Source organism: Sparus aurata, chromosome 16 (assembly GCF_900880675.1).
Source record: "Sparus aurata chromosome 16, fSpaAur1.1, whole genome shotgun sequence".
Taxonomy (NCBI): Eukaryota; Metazoa; Chordata; class Actinopteri; order Spariformes; family Sparidae; genus Sparus; species Sparus aurata.
In genome coordinates, this window is record NC_044202.1 from 16,063,397 (window position 1) to 16,080,155 (window position 16,759).

The window sequence follows — 16,759 nt, forward strand, 5'->3', positions numbered from 1 at the left end:
AAGTATGTGTACACTAGAAGAGCATCGCCCACTGTCAGCCTCATGACTTATTTAACCACGCAATGTCGTTTCTTCCTCTACAGCATGGAGACGAGAGGGGGCAGGAAGATGGTGGAGAGTTCAAGCGCTAGTTAGAGTGTTAGCCACAACAGAAAGTCATCTGTCAGTGGAGGGAAACGTCACGATGTACCGGTTCAAAATAGGGCTGGGTGATAGGGTTTTATGCTAAATCGCGATGCAGAATTTCGAATGCTCTTCAAAGGCACTTCATAAATGCAAGGGCTGGGTGACAAAATCAAATATCACAATATATCTGACCAAATACCCCCATATCGATGATATGAAAATGTTGTGGGGCAGGTAAATAATCACCAGTAATGTGGATTTAATGAGAAAGTGGAGCATTAGAACAAGTAAAACAGTCTGGTAAGTTCCGAAATTGATGTCACTTTTCTGTAATGTAGCATTAAAAATGAGGAAAAAGACGTGACTGATGCCAAATCATGATAAAACGAAATTCCAAAATCCAAAAACGCATTTGTCATATCGTGATAACAAGATAAATATCACTCAAATGTCACTCCACCCAATTTCACACACTGAAGTGCGCTTACAGGTTTGGGGGAGTACTATGTTAAAAAAAAAAAAGGTAATGTAAATCCTTTTGGTGGCTCCAGAGGAAGCTGCATGTAATCTGATAATAAAAGAAGTGATGTCGTTCCCCTTTTTATTTTGCAGGTTCTCTCTTCATGTGTCATGTTTTGCCTGTCACTTCCCCTCCCTGTTAGTTTGTGCCCGTCTATTTAAGCCTGTGTTTTCCTCTTGCTCTATCACAGCCAGTTTGTTCTGCTTCCAAACGTCAGTCCAGTGTCTCCTGTGTTCTCTGCACTTTTTTGGTTCGAACTTTATTTATCTTTTGTGTTTTCTTGTACATTCTTCAAAGTCTCAGAATGCCTGCTCCTTGTATATTTGCATTTTGTACTTTTTATTTTAACGCTTTGCCCTTTTTGTCTCGCGATTTTGTCAACCCGTGACAGCACCTAGGTTTGGAAATGCCTACTGGTCTTGCATGTCACTCCTATAACACTGTTGGAGTCATTATTGAAAGTTAAAAAACAAATTATCAAAGACATGAGATGAGATATCACCATTTTTATTCCACACACGTCTCTTCCTTTTCAAAACCCTTGAGCCTGCATGACCCACAATGCAACCTAACCACCGAGTGACATAACTGGAGGCAATTTAACAGATTGCATGCGGCTTTCTCTGGAGCCTCAGAAGGCTTTAAAACCTGAAGGCAAACTGTAATAAAGTGTAAAACTGGTTGAGTTACCTTTAAAACAATGATTTATTTTTTTTAAAAGTCCTGTGACAGACTATGTGTGCCACTTCCACTGAGGCAATAATCACAATAAAAATAAACATATTTACCTCTGACTTTGAAGACGTTTTGGCCCCAATCTTGATTTTAAGCTGCATTAAAACTCGCACTCAAAATGCCAAACAAATACTTTAAAGCCTTTTATTGGACAGCATCTCTGGATGGGAACAGAACATCAGACCTGTATCTCACATTATGCTGAAATAAAACCCCAGTATTATTTCTTTTCTTTTTTTTTAAATGAACTCTACTCACTCGAATCAGTCTCTTTAACCATGAGATGTCAAACCGTTTCCCACATGAACATCACATACTGCAGATACAGGTTGAATGTAGCAGCAAACAGACCCCACACACGCACACAGTAACACAAGGCGGCGGTGTTTGTTCTGCAAAATTGAACTTATGGATCAGCTTTCAGCTCTGCTGGGTAAATATCAGCTACAGTTTCTTTGTTTGACGCTGATATGAATCTTTTCTTTTCTCGGAGCCATGAGGGTGCCTTTCTAAATAAAGGAGATAACCATACAGGGCAGCAGCAAGCAGTCCATGACCATAATAAAAAAATATGTATACCACTGTTATCGCACCTCAGCACACATATCACACAGATATCTGCGTTTTTTTTTTAAATAAAACTACTTTTTGTACAGCTGTATAAGCTGCTGCTTATCGCGTAATGGTTCAGTCGTCGCATGGGAACAACGCGCTACATTGCTTTATAATAGGCTACAGCACAACCCATAAATCCATAAAGGATATTAAACAACCCGTCACTAAGTTTTTCCCGACAGCTAAACAAATTTGCTCATCAGGAGGAGCTGAAATAACAACGTTGGAGTGGTTTTGCGTTGTGCGTAAAGTTCTCCATCGTTTGTTTGGTGTGTGAAAACAAGCTTTTCAAGAATTGGAAATTGTGCTGAGCAGCTTCCCGCCAGGCTTTCGCTTGTTGGAGCTTTTAAATCTGGCTCGAGTAAATAAATATATATTATTTTTTTGTATTTCTTTGTTTGTTTTTCGCATGCGCAACTTAAAATGGCCCAGGCATTATATTTTTTTTTCTCTGACATTCTTACTATCATATAATCTCACATATTTATTATTTCATTTTATTTTTTAGAACTGGTAATCCAAAAATAAATACATAAATAAATCTCATTGGAGACCGATGAGACGGTCGTTCACGACCTGCAGCACCTGAAGCGCATGAGTTTATGGAAAGCTTTCTTGAAGTCCTCGTTGGACATGGTGTATATGATCGGGTTGATGAGGGAGTTCAGATATCCCAGCCAGGTGAAGAAGTCAAATAACTCGGGGTTAAAGCATTTGTCGCATGTGGCCACCACCAACGTGTAAATGAAAAACGGCAGCCAGCACACGATGTAAGCGCCGAGGATTATCCCCAGAGTCTTGGTCGCTTTTCTTTCTCTGGCTGCCGAAATGCGCTTTTTCTCCAAGAGCGCGTCCGACACCGTCACCTTCACCTGGTTCTCGCTTGTTGAGGAGCCGGTGTCGCTGGACTGAGTGTCGTGCCTCCCGCACTGCAGAGAGGACGTTGACGCCACGGATCCGGGGGAGTTGGTGACCAGGTGCGCAGAGGTGAGTCTCTTCCCCACCTTCTTCGGGGACTGCTTCAGGATCCGTTTCCGAGCCTCGACGTATATCCGTCCGTAAAGGACAATAAGCAGCATGGTGGGGATGTAGAAAGCCCCGAAGGTGGAGTAGATGGTGTAGAATATATGATCCGTGTTGACGCTGCAGCTGGTCAGCTCCTCCGCCTTCACCTGCCTCCAGAAGAGAGGCGGCAGGGAGATGGAGATGGCGATGACCCAGGCTATGGCCACCATCCCGGCCGCGCGCCCCGGCGTGCGCTTTTTTGAGTACTCCACCGCGTCCGTGATGGCCCAGTACCTATCCAAAGCGATTACGCACAGGTGGAGGATGGACGCCGTGCAACACGTTATGTCCGACGAGAGCCAGATGTCGCACACGATCTGCCCCAGCGTCCAGGTGTGGATGACCGTGTACAGGACGCAGATGGGCATCACCAGAATGGACACCAGCAGGTCGGTGATGGCCAGGGAGGCGATCAGAAAGTTCGCGGGAGTCTGCAGCTTCTTCGACTGAGAGATCGTTGCGATGACGAACGCGTTGGACAGAGTGGTGGCGAGCGTGATCGCGGAGAGGATCGCCGCCAGAGTGACTTGATAGGCGAGACTCTCCGCGCCCACATCCTCAGCGGGTGAATCCGTGATAAAACTGTCGTTTGTGGTGTTCACCGGCAGAGTTGGCTCGACCTGACCGGAGCCCTCCATAACTTTCAGTCACTTTTGTGTCATATTCTGTGTCTTCATGCGCATGGCTTTATCCGCGCCACACGGTCAGCAAAGTGGCACAGTCAGTCTGGAAATAAAAAAGGATTCCCCCCCTCCTCATTTCTTCTCTTACATCAGGTTTTAATGTGCAGATGCCGGCAAATATCCATTCCCCGCTGTTCAAACGTCCCCCTTTTGTAGCCATAAAAGAAAAACTTCTTAACTGTTGTGCACATGGGAGGTTTGTGTGAGAAGGATGAGCAGCGCGTCCTGGTGCCCCAACATCTGGGAGGATGCCACAGATAATCCGCATGTAGGGCAGAAGTTCTCCAGAGCTGAGTCTCCTCGGGCCCCCTGTGGTTGAATGGGAGAGCCAACCCAAAGTCTCAGCTTTATACAGCCTCTGACATCAAACAAGCACCACCGATCACAGCCTTGTTCTCTCTCTCTCCCTCTCTCTCTCTCTGTATGAAGAGTAGGCTATCTGCTGGGTCATAGTGCCCAGTGTTTATCATTTTTTCACATGTCACGCACCTGAAAGAGTCGTATTTCAACTGTATGACATCATCTCAAATCTTCTACTGTCACTGTCACTTTACCATACTTGCAATAAGTCATCATTTTAAAGCTGTAACTAATAGCTTTACTCTTTTGGTGCCAACCTTTTTTTTTTCAATGGATCCATTATACATCATTGGGAAGAACAACTTTTTGGTTGTCAAATGGTGAAAAATCTGTTTCTAATGTCATTAATGTCATTAATAAGGTATTAAAGCCTCCAAAGTTTCAACTTTTTCTATTAAAACAGTCAAGTCTGCTGTTGTACATGTGAATGAGGTATTAGTAAAGGGTAATAAGCATCAAGTCAGAACAGGTCATGCTCCAACAAAAAACACAAAATCTGGTGTGTCTCAAATTCCGGGTCAGTTGTCAACTGTTACAACTTCACCGATAAAAGCATATTTTATATTAAGCTATTACTACAGTCATTCATTACCTGCTTCTATACCAGCTTTCACTTATTAATGCCACACAGGAGGAGTTGTAGTAACACTGATGTATGCTTACAACTACATGCTAGTGTGTTATAAACCATTTATTACAAGTGCTAAATTAACTGACATGAAGTGTCGTATTTTAACTGAACTCACACACCTCAGAGAGTCAATAACAGCAGCACAGGATAAAAAAAAAACTGTTCAATCACGTAGTCTATAATAAATGGATCGCTATCAACCTTTCTTTTCCCGGCTGACCACATGCCAACAAAACTGTGTAGTGTTAGCGAGGTTTATAGGGAACCAGTGAAAATGCAAGATGGTCTCATTTTTCTATATCCATCACGTTGTGCAATCAACATTCACTACTGCCAGTTCAACATAGTGAAGAGTCTTAAAGCTAAAACAAGAAGAAATCCAAAGACAATGTCAAATTTAGACTTATATAGATTAAAAAAAAAAAAAAAAAAAAACTTGACCATTCTCATTAAAGCTTTTCAGAGACATTTGAACCGATATGAACTTTCCAGTTGTGATTTAACCTTTTGTTGTTGTTGCTGTTGTTTTTATGCCATCGGGAATGAACAGTCATCATTGTTGGGTCTGGTTGCCCCGAAGCTACATGTACAAATGTTAATGAAATCATTAATAAAGGGTGAAATGTTTCCCTTTTTTTAAATGAGCCAACAGCAAATGTAAGTGGGTTGTAAGCAATTATAAAAAAGGCTCTCTCACTATACAAGAAATCATTTTGGTCCACACTCCTCGCATCACTTTTTCAGAAGAGCAGATTGTCCACAGATGGAATAAAAAGCTCAATCAATGAACCTGGCAACCCAAACGTTGTTCTATTAATGGTCAATATCTGCGCTATAAAACATTTGTGAATGATTAATAGGGCAATTATATAGAACTTATCAACCTTTTATAGCCGAGAAAAAAAAGGGATGATGTATTTTAGTAGGCCAACCCAGATGTTAGCATCGTCCTGGCTCCCTCGACATTTTCCTTATTTTCCCACACACCCAATATAAACTGATCAATCTACAAGTTGTAAAATTAGAGTAATAGTTGCAAATAGATTCTGTCCATAAGGACCGACGAGTAGATGAGTCTCCTTGTTTGTTTTAATGATGTTAATGTCCCCAAAGATTTATACAGTGTCATGTAGCTACTCGTTAGCAATGGACATTTTTAAGCCACATAAATGCTTTTTTAATTCAAACGTGAGGTGTATTACTGGCAGAAGAAACATGTAAATATCTTAGGCATGGGCTCACAGAAAACCCCTTCAAAAAACCCACTGACCTTGAGATGAGGGAACCAGCAGAGCCAAAATGCTAATGTATTTTCGTTTCTAGGACTCATTCCAGCATCACTTGATTGTTTTTCCCATGTTTCTGAAAATACACCAGAGGATCTGATAACAAGTGAAGGAACACACGTGGATTAGATCCACAAGGACTATTTAAGTAATGAAACAGGTGAACAGGAGGGGGAAAAAAGATGAGAAAAAGACAAAAACAGGAAGTGTTAAACAAAAAATGTCACACACTGATAAAACCTTCATAATAAAACAGGGAACACAGAATAGAAAGTGGTGCCACTGTACCTCACTTTATCATTACAGCAAAAGGAGTTAACATAAGAGTTCACACGCATTGAATCCAGCCATTTATGGCACATCAGATGTGTGAAAACGGCAATGTAGTAGTGTAGGTTGTGAATGATGTCACTTCTCAAGTTCACTGAGGCTGCGAATGGCCAATCATCTATTCTAGTGCCAGATGATATTTGTGAAATGATTTTTTAGTCCGGTCAGGAGAAGTATGAATTATGCAATCAGACTATGAATCACACACACTCACCTACACACCAGGACAATGTCCATTTTCCAAACTGAGGAACTGAAATGACTCAGAGTAATGAATCTGCTGTTATATATTCTTTTCTCATCTCAAGCGGCTGCAGCAGTCCTATCTCCCTTCTACTTTCATTCATTTCCTCATCAGAAACTTTTAATTGAAATTGACTTGTCACTTAAACGGCGCTCAATATTCCTCAGAATCACAATTCATTGTGTACGTCTGTGCTGCTCTGCTGGTTTTTGTTAACAGCTGATGTTCATAGTTTTAGAAGTTTTATGAAACTTTTGCACACAATTATTTAGTTGTAAGCCTTGACTGCACAGTTGTAAAACTCTGTCTTATGCAGGTTGTAAAGTGATATTATTAGTTTTAAAGTTTGTAATTCACGGTTCAGTCGTCAAACGTCTACATGCCATACATCCTTATCAGGAGGTGGAGGGGATGGTGGTGAAGTTACAGGCCGCCAAACCAGTGACCACAGTTCAAGACTGAGTTTCCACATTTGTAAGCATGTAACCACTTACCACAATATTTTTAAGGAGAACGAGCCACGTTTCGACAGCGACAGATATTTAAAGCCAAAACATGAAAATGTAGAGTTTCACATCAAGAAATGTAAAGTTTCAACATCTCTGGATTGTAGAAAACATACGTCGTCAGAATATGTTCCACTGCTGTTATAGTTCAATGTAAGGCTTCCAACACATTTTACCCATAAACAATAGATGTGACCATGATTTAATGCAATGAAGTGTTACGATTAAGACACACTTCTGATTCAAAAATAGTTTTATTAACACACTGAACTGTTTTGAAGCTGGGGGGCAGGGAACAAAAATAATGAATTATCTACTTAAATGTGCATGAAAACAAAAGTGGGTTTATCTGTGGATCATTTTTAAGTCTTTCCTGCAGCTCAGTACGGATGTTGCACTTCCTTTACAGCACTGTACCCCAGAAGGTGATGAATTTGAGGTCTTACAATATAAACATTGACAGTTTGGCACCTTTCAGCAGCGTACGGTTTGTAAGGACAACAACTCCTGCTGAGGAAGGACCATGGACGGCTCCCACTCTCTCCATTACCTGTGTTCTGAATGTAACACCACACCCCCATCACGATAGTATTATGGACGGTCAATGATATGAACATTTTAGCAACATTCTTTCTTTATTAGACTGAATTTTAAAAAGATTACATGAAAAACTACTGAACAGTTTTCCACAAAACTTGGATGGAGAGTGGGTCTCAGTCCATAATAGGCCCCATTCACTTTGGGTGCAGATCTGGACAATGGGACACAACCAGGAATTTCTACCTCCAACGTTTTCTTCATTCATTTCTGAGGGATTAATGCGCAGATTTTGTTGAACAACATCAGGTGTATCTGGCTGAGGTACGAGCTCTACTGAGTGCCTTTCTTGTGTGTGTTACATTTTTGACAGATAATTTAAAATTTTGCTCAATCTATTAATTTCTTTTTATATCATATTCTGCCATCTCTGTGTTCATGTTTTGTAGTGTGTGTTCACAATAGAAATGTTACTACCATGGGTGCAGATCCTGTGGGGGACGGATTTCTGAAAAACATGAATTATCCCCCCAATGAAAATACCCTAAATTATTCAAAATTGAACAAATTTATTTTCAGACTTCACATTATAGATTCTCTTAGAACTTTTTTTTTAGAACTGTTTATCAGCATAACTGGCATTGTAAAAACATGATCAGTTAGTTTACACAACTCGGTTCGGGCTTCATATTTTGATTATCATCCATATCAATTAATCATGCATAAAGTAGTCCCATAAACTTGGAGAAAAGAAAGATGGTGAGAAGAATTGGGGATCTTGGAGGGTTGGAGGGCGGCGAAAGATAAGAACATGAGTAGACATTACATGCCCGAGACCCTTAAAATTATGATTTACTAATATAACAGTTAAGTAAGCAGTGATACGCGCTGTTGGCTGTTTAGGACAAATAAACAAGAAAGGTAAGCACAATAAATGATTCCCTGTGCAGTACTTTTTGAATGATATGGCGAGCCTCTACGAAGTTTTGATTTATGGTGGCATGGTGTGAGTTGCATACGATGTCAATCCTGACATCGGATCGGCACCCCTGGGTACAACTGCAATTAATTATTACCTTACAGTTTGTACATTTTAGTCCTTACAATAAAAACAAAACAAAAATAAATGGTGTCTATCCTCATAGCTTAAAAAACAAAAAAGCTCTTCTTATAGCATCACAAGGCATGTAAGACAGACAAGACATAAAGATGCCTGGTACTATGATGCGTCATAGCCTCATGAGTCTTGAGTTTTGAGCAGTCATGTGAATGTATTTGAGGAAATCGATTTTTCCGACTGATTGTTTGATCTTGACGCAAAGTCAGTAGGTCATGCTCCACATGTCCAGGTCATGCTCATCACATGTGTAGTCCACGCAAAACAAGGAGATGATGGTTGTCTTGTGATGCTGATGATGATGTACAGACAAAACACAAAGACAAGCACTTTTAGGAGGCTCAGACCCACACTGAGGTCCTTGGTGGAATGTTTCCACAGAGGGTGAATGTAGATGCAGTCCCCCTGAGGATAACAGTGTCAAAGGTTCTTCTGTCACAGAACACTGAGTGTGTTTGGCTAGTGCCTATATACAGTTTCCTCCTGTTGGACGTCCCAAACTGTCAAAAAGTCAGCTTCTAGGTTGAGAATGGAACTTTATGTCTCCAGTGACTCCTGTGACTGTTGTTTTATGCTTGAATTCCCCAGCAGCCAGTGACAAACGTCATCCCTCTGTACCCGAGGTCGGCAGAGCGTAACGTCAGGCAGGGCTCTCTGACACAGACCCTTCCTGTGAGTCCATGATTGCACCCCTTGACTGACCGTGACTGCCGGGCGCTGCTAATGCACGAACGCCGGGTGCAGTGAGGCCGCCATTACCGCTGTAAACACAAAAACACATGCTTTTTTTTTCTTCCTGTTTTCACACCCTCTCGTTCTCTCACAAACAAGCAGAGGTTTATTTGGGTTATTTGGGCCCTGCTTGCAAACTTTGACAGATGCAGGCAAATGTGCAAGATAAAAGAAGTTGATAGCTGGGTAAGAGGAAACACACACACACACATACTTTGCATATCATGAAACGTTGAATGCAGTTCTGTTGTCACACTGTGATGCTTTGTTTTGTTTCGCATCTATGGTTTTGGTGGTAGTGACCCAGTTCAGTGGCCGGCAGCAGCAGCGCAGGGCAATTTCTGTGACTCCGTTTTCTGTTATCTCTCCTCATCTCTAAACACACTGCAGCTCAGCGCACTATCTGGCAACATCCAATCTCACACCGGCTATTTTTAGTCCAGTAATAAGGCGTCCAACCAAGCTTTAAAGTCGATACATTATACCACATGCAAGCGCAGGAAGATGTGGGGTTTGCTTTCACGATGTGAGGAATGTTATATGAATATTAAAATGAACAGCTCCCCAGGTAGTTCAATGACAAATTTAGTCTTTCAAACATCTTTCTAAATTGTATTTTTTACACAAACTTCTACGAGTGACTTTACAAGTTAGGAGTAATACGTTCTCTGCAGCTTACATGCATTTTAATTCACTCTCGTGAGCTGATTAATATGATTATTAAAAGAAAAATAATACTTCAGTTCTCTTTTGGCCACACCAGTGCAGTGCAGCTACCCACAAACCACCTTGTTGTTATGGCTAGCATGATACCAAACAGTTGCTCCAACAGACACAAAGCAACATTAGCATTTCTGTATGTATGTATGTATGTATGTATTTATTTATTTATTTATTCATTTATTAGAATATAAGTTGATATCCTTTAATCTCCGTTTTGGTCTCAAGTGAAATGAGTGAAATATCAGAAAAGCTGCTGAATTTTCCACTGGGTTCACCAGCTAGTCGCTAGCTCTGTCTGCCTAATGTCGATTCTAGGCGGGAAGCGCAGTGGGTATTATCCATAAATTTGTGGTTAGTAAATGAGAGACGAGGGAACCTGCTTAGTTGGGCGATAGTTGTTTTCACTTTTGTTATATCCAGAATAAATGATTTCAGCTTTAAAGTAACAAACCACAAAGGTGAGTTTCATTTAACACAATCGCCACAAACATGGCCGCAGACATACTGACTTCCGATATGTCCTTTTTTTGTCACCACATACTACTTAAAAATATCGTGTGTTGTCACACTTACAGATGTTGAAATGCAGTCTTGCTCTGCAACACTTAAAGCACTTTTTGGGATGACAATTTTGTTTATTGTGGTCATCTATTTCTGTCCTCGATAACTGGCAGCTGTAGAGACCGGGACCAAATGGGGCAACCCCAAATCAGGGCAGATCCCCTGTTGTTATGAGATGAAACCCTCCCGCTCCACCTACCCCAAACTCTGCCTTATCCAAGTGTATATATGAGATGAGACATGGGAGGAATGACCAAGCTGAGCAGCTAGGTCACCCATGTTTGGATCCTCATGGGTGAGCTGTGTAGGCTGTAGAAAGCCTGCTTTTCAACGTTGAGTTTGTATACACAGTTACGTCAGTGTCATGTTTGTCATGACCTGACGGCAGCATATTGAAACTGTTTTTGTGCCTTCACTGACGTCATGTCAAACAGGTCAGTTGCACTGAGTTTGAGGTCACTTGCATCTCAAACTATATACTGTACTTCTTCCTCAGAATATTTACTTGTCGTACAGCTATGTCAATACATACAAAACATATAATGAAGTCATCTCAGCTTACCGTGAGGCTACATTAGCTGCTTCCAGCATGAAACAAAGAAAATACTAAATTGGTACCCTTCTAATATGTCGCTTACAAATTAATGCATTGTGCTCATGATACCAAAATATACTTCTGCTTTTGTTTTATACACTTTAATCCATTCTGCCGTTAATTCTAAATTAAAGGAACGACATCGAAGAAATAGTGGCGACGAAAGCTGACCATTGCATCACCTCAAAATCGTCTTTGTATCGGGCAAAACGCTGCACATGAACACACAACAAAGACTTAAGACAAAGGCCAACGGCGTAAGGGGAGGTACCTCTCCATACCACCAGGTAGCAGTAGTCTGAAACATCGCTTATAATCAAGAAGATGTCTGTTCAAAGAATCGCAAATGCACCGGCGAGGAGGTGAAGGTAATTGGTTGAAAAACATGGATTCCACAGCGACAGGCTCAGGAGATTTGCGGCGGCACCAACATTTGTGTGTCAGGGCCATAATGCAGTAATAGACTACTTTTACAGTCTTGTGTGATAATGGAACCTTCACTCCAGCACAGGATCTGAACGCTCTCTCCGCCGCTGTGTCTGATCTGAAGGACGCATTAAAGCACAATAAAATAATCAAATATAGGACACATGTTGAGGGCCTGTCCCCCTGCAGTGTGACGGCATATGGTGCCTTCTGCTCCGCCAGTCAGCTCTCGGAGGCCTCCGGCTAAAAATGTATCGGGAGAGATTTTGGCTTCTATTTCCAACTGGAGGCTTTTTGGGGGTCTTGTGATCACAAGGAGCTGCCACTTTTTGGATTTTTTTTGTGCCCCAGATTCTGGGAGACCCTAGTCCGTGGGTATCTGCTCGGTTGTGGGAGCATTTTAGCACGTGGCTACGAGGAAGGAAAGAGGAGGTGGAAGTTTATGGGGCAGACTTTTTTATTTCCCAAGAAAACATGTGACAGGAAAGGAGATAAGTGGTGATGACGGCTGCTGACTGATAACAGGCCCTGTGTTAGTGCGGTCGCCGGTCAGACTCATTTCGCTTTAAGTGGAAGTGGCCGGCTCCATTCGGCGTCTGAATGGTCGGATGGGAAACTGACTGCTGGCTGTTATGAGTCCCATCAGCACTTTTCGAGAGCTGGAACCGGTCCACGGTTTGAGGACGAAAAAGAAAGCGTGGAATTGATTTATTAAGCCCAGGCTTGATGATGCCGCAGTGATACCATTGTGTCAGTCACTGAGGTTTAGTTGCATAATGCAGATCAGTCTGTAAATATTCACAGCGGTGCAAAGTACAGCATCGCAGATGGCCTCATTTTAACAATTAAAGCGAGATTACCCAGCGGTATGGATCGCAAACATTGTACTTGGCATGCTGTGTACTAGACACTCGATTTACTGCCTGCTGGAGGTATAGGCTGTCCGATTTTGGGTTTGGCTTTGTATGTGTGAGGTTCTGGAAGGAGAGAGAGGGCGATAGCAAGAGGAGTAATCTTCAGTGTGCAGAGAAGTGCTAATAGCATACATCAGTGCTGGCGAGGGTGACGGCTCGTGAAGTGTGAAAAGGAGAGGTTACTGAACAGGCACGGGGTTGATGTAAAGGAACAGGCATCGCTATATTTATCACCCTGTCAGCAATATCTGCAAAATCAAGGCTGTGGATAATCATGGAGAAACATTATATGGTTATGTATGTAATGTAAATGTTAGAAATGTAGGTTCAAAGTCGCAGCTGCTGCTTCGTTTCAGGAGAACTGCACGCAAGAGTGCGCGAGAGCAGATGATTTATTGCACAAACACTCCTCACCTCACTGCCCACGGGGGCTGGCTTCCATTAGTGATAGCAGAAATGTGAAATTTAAAGAATACCCTCCAAGTTTCCTCGACATAAGAGACGGCATTACTACACAGGACGGAGCAGAGTGGAGACGGTGGAGAATCCCGGCGTAACTGTGTGTGTCTGAAGAGTGTTTACGCTGCAGCTTCACAAGTACAAGGCCATCTGTCGAAGTGTGTCAGCTCCTGTGTCACACTGTACCAGATGCAACCTTTAGCAGTTTCGCGGGCTGTTATTCACCGAACGCCGCGAGCGGTTGCGCGTCAAGGGTTCCCACTTGGTGAGCTGCTGCTTTCACGGTGGTGGCACAAATCGAACTGCATTTAGCACCGTGGAGTTCCCCGGGTGTGTTTGGTCTGGCTGACCTGTGCTCAGAAAGTAGCAAAGTACAATTACTGGAGAACTTAAAGCAAATACAGACAACGGTGTTAGCGAGGGAATAAACTTTTACACAACACAGACGCGCTCCATTGAATTAATGTCCGTCCGTCCTCTCATTCTATGACTCTCCATATTCAACTTCTTTGCCTCCTCCGTCCGTGGGGTTCTTCTTTTGCAACATAGAGTTTCCAACGTTATGCCAGTTGTTCCAACATAACCAAGGGATAGTGACCAGGGAAAATAGTGCCTCTTCCTGTTTTTGCACCGTGACAAACATCCAGTTGGGTGGCAGAATGGATATTCACTAGCAAGGACCAAACCAACAACATTGTGCGTTTAAACAATTTATTAGAAAGGAGTCCTACGAAGGAGAGGAAGGAAAAGAAGAAACAGGGAGAGAGAAATTGGGTCGGGGGGAGTTGCGCAGAATACGAGAGAGAAGAAGAGGAGAGGGTCAGGTGGTTATTTATAAGGATACAGGAATTGGCGCTGTTGAGGTGTGGTCCTACTCCTGAAACTTCACTGTATAAGCTTCAATCTATACGTGGATGGTGTCATCTTTTTTACGGTATTTTCAATCAGTATAGTTGAAAGGCAAAAGGTTGTCTATTGCTAGTGTAAGTGTGATTTACAAATCCATATGCAAAAACCCACGCATTCCAGTTAAAACACATCAGTGAGCTTTTCTGCAGTTTTCATCGCTCGCTCGGTTGTTGTTTCATCAAGTGCTATTGATGTTGAGTTCGCTCCACGGCTTCTGAGATGTCTTCTAGTCTCTCACTCTGTAATTTTATTTAACACATTTTCATCAGCATCTCCTTTAAAAAAAGAAAAAGAAAAAAAAAAGGACACTTCTTCCGATAGACACCTATGGGCTATTCATCCAGTCAAATCAATTTTGATTATATAGCTCAAAATCACAATCACATTGTCTCAGTGGGCGTTACAATCTGCACAGTGAAAAACACTGTCTGTGCTCAGAGATCTGATTCAAGTTCAAAAACTTGCTATGTTGAGAGCCCTTTAACTGTAATCAGTCCCATTTTTACTCCAGTTCGATGGACCTGTGTGCAGCAGTGTGAGTGAAACTGAAATGAAACAACAGTTTAAATGTGACAGAAGACAGAAGATGTGGGGACCTTTATCAGGTTTCCTCTCTGCTGAATACCATCAGGCTGTCACAAATGAAAAAAGTCTTGAAAAAAAGGACAATCTCACCTATTTTTGAAAAAAACACAAATAATAATGTTGATTTCTCATGTGACATTCAATCCTTCTCTTATGTTTGGGAGCCACAGTTCTTCTCTTTGGGTAACCTTTGAATAAATTTGTAGTGTTTGAGTCCTAGTTCTTCCACTAAGGGGTGCTGCTGTGTGAAGGGAACTGACAGACATATCAATGCAGCCCCATTTTACTCCACCACAGATCATAGTGTGGTGATTCATTCATTCATTGAAAAAGGAGACAATCATCATCATCATCATCATCATCATCATCATCACCTGTGTTAAGTGAATGGCCGGCTCCTTTTTACTTTGCCTTTCTTGATATGCTCAAACTTTATATGCTCTAGGTTGAGCTTCATCTTTACCTGTTTTATCCCTGTTTCAGCAATTGGTTCAGTTGACACACCACCTCACTGTAACCTTCTTCACCTACACTGTCTGATTTGGATTCAGAGTCATTAGTGAGGATCTGTTTTTTTCCAACAAACCAGTGACCAAAGCCCATTTCGTTGTGTCTGTCCTACTTCCTGCTGTCACTGCAATGCCAAACTGCAGAGCAGTTTGCATTATATCTGCCTTTTTTTACATGAGTTGCACGTCTCCCAATTAGGCTTCTCAATAAACGAGTCCAATCTGAACTCTATTCTTTGTGCAGTAAACAGATTATTCCACAATACAAAAAGTGACCAACCAAAATAACTGCAAAACAGGGTTCATTTCAACACCTCGGATGAGCCCCCAGTTTTTACGTTATTGTTATCCCAGAAAACAAAACCTGAAGAACAGGGGTCGCAGGGCGGGAAACGAAGAAAACACTGCACAAAACAATAAAAGGGTCAGAGCAGACTGGTCCCTCGGCGTCATTTTTTTCTCTGGAAAGTAGATGTCCTTCACTTGGAAACACACACACCAGGAAAAAATGCAAATCTTAAAAAGTTAAGCAAATACCCATGATAAGTGTCTAAATTATGAGCCACTATGTAAGAAGATCACATGATAAGTAGAAATTGATATAGGAAGTTGACATTCTGACTAAATTTGAACTAACTGACTATTTTTTAGGGACACTCCTCTGCATCAAAGAGAACAGACACTGGTGAACCAGATCTATATTTCATCTCACGTCCCTTTAAACTACAGAATACAATACATAACCCACTACATGGGATTTAAAGTGACTCCCATGTTTTCTTTCTGATCTATCCATCCACGTGTTTCTTTTAGTCACTATCTCTCTAAAGACTTCAGTAGCCGTCACAGTACACCAATTGTAAAGTTAAATGCATCAGTTGAAGTTAGAGATAGAGATTTGATTGTTTCATTAACACACGAGTAATGAAATCAGGGTTGAGTTTACTGTAACAGCAGAATATTTATTTCAATTAATAAAGTTAGATTCTAGGCTTGACTTATACTTCGAGCTGACTGAATTTGAGAAGACAAGTTGAGGTAATGTTGTATTGATTCGCAACAAATAACTTTTCTAGTGATATAAACATTTAACTGAGTTGTGTCAACTTCATCACTGTTCCTAACAGCCGTAGCTGCTCCCGTTGGAGCCATTTTGTTCCAGTACCCAGTGGTTTGCTGGTTGGTTTGTCAGCAGGATTGCACAAACACTACTGAACGGATTTCCACAGAACTTGGATGGAGAAAAGAACCCATTAAATCTTGGTGAAGTGGCAGAGAAAGGGACAGATTCAGGGATTTTTGTCTCTAATTTATTTACATTATGATATTGGGATTGAGTTTTTCATAATTTCTCAGGGAATAATGCACAGATCTTGATGAAACAAATCAGGCGTATTTAAGTGGCTGATATCTCTTGATATTGGATTAGGCTTGACACAAAGCAAGTTAACATTACATATGTTGTCTTCCAACTATGACAAAGAAGGGTCTCAGGAGAGTTTAAATCTCAAACAATGCATGCTGGGACATCTCCTAATATGTTCATCATGTATCTTTAGAAACTTAATATTTTATTGATGCATACAATTTA

At 41.5% G+C, this 16,759-nt stretch overlaps 1 protein-coding gene across 1 annotated transcript; it reads right to left on the reverse strand.

Moving 5' to 3' along the window:
• Positions 1-1,332: 1,332 nt before the first annotated feature.
• On the reverse strand, positions 1,333-4,125 carry htr1b (5-hydroxytryptamine (serotonin) receptor 1B). Its single transcript, XM_030443276.1, has one exon. It carries the CDS (start codon positions 3,697-3,699, stop codon positions 2,566-2,568), a length of 1,134 nt encoding a protein of 377 aa, XP_030299136.1. The 5' UTR covers positions 3,700-4,125; the 3' UTR covers positions 1,333-2,565.
• Between the last annotated feature and the right edge of the window lie 12,634 nt (positions 4,126-16,759).

Bases quoted from the DNA above. Each gene is read 5' to 3' on its own strand.
- htr1b (XM_030443276.1), bottom strand. From the start codon at position 3,699: ATGGAGGGCTCCGGTCAGGTCGAGCCAACTCTGCCGGTGAACACCACA.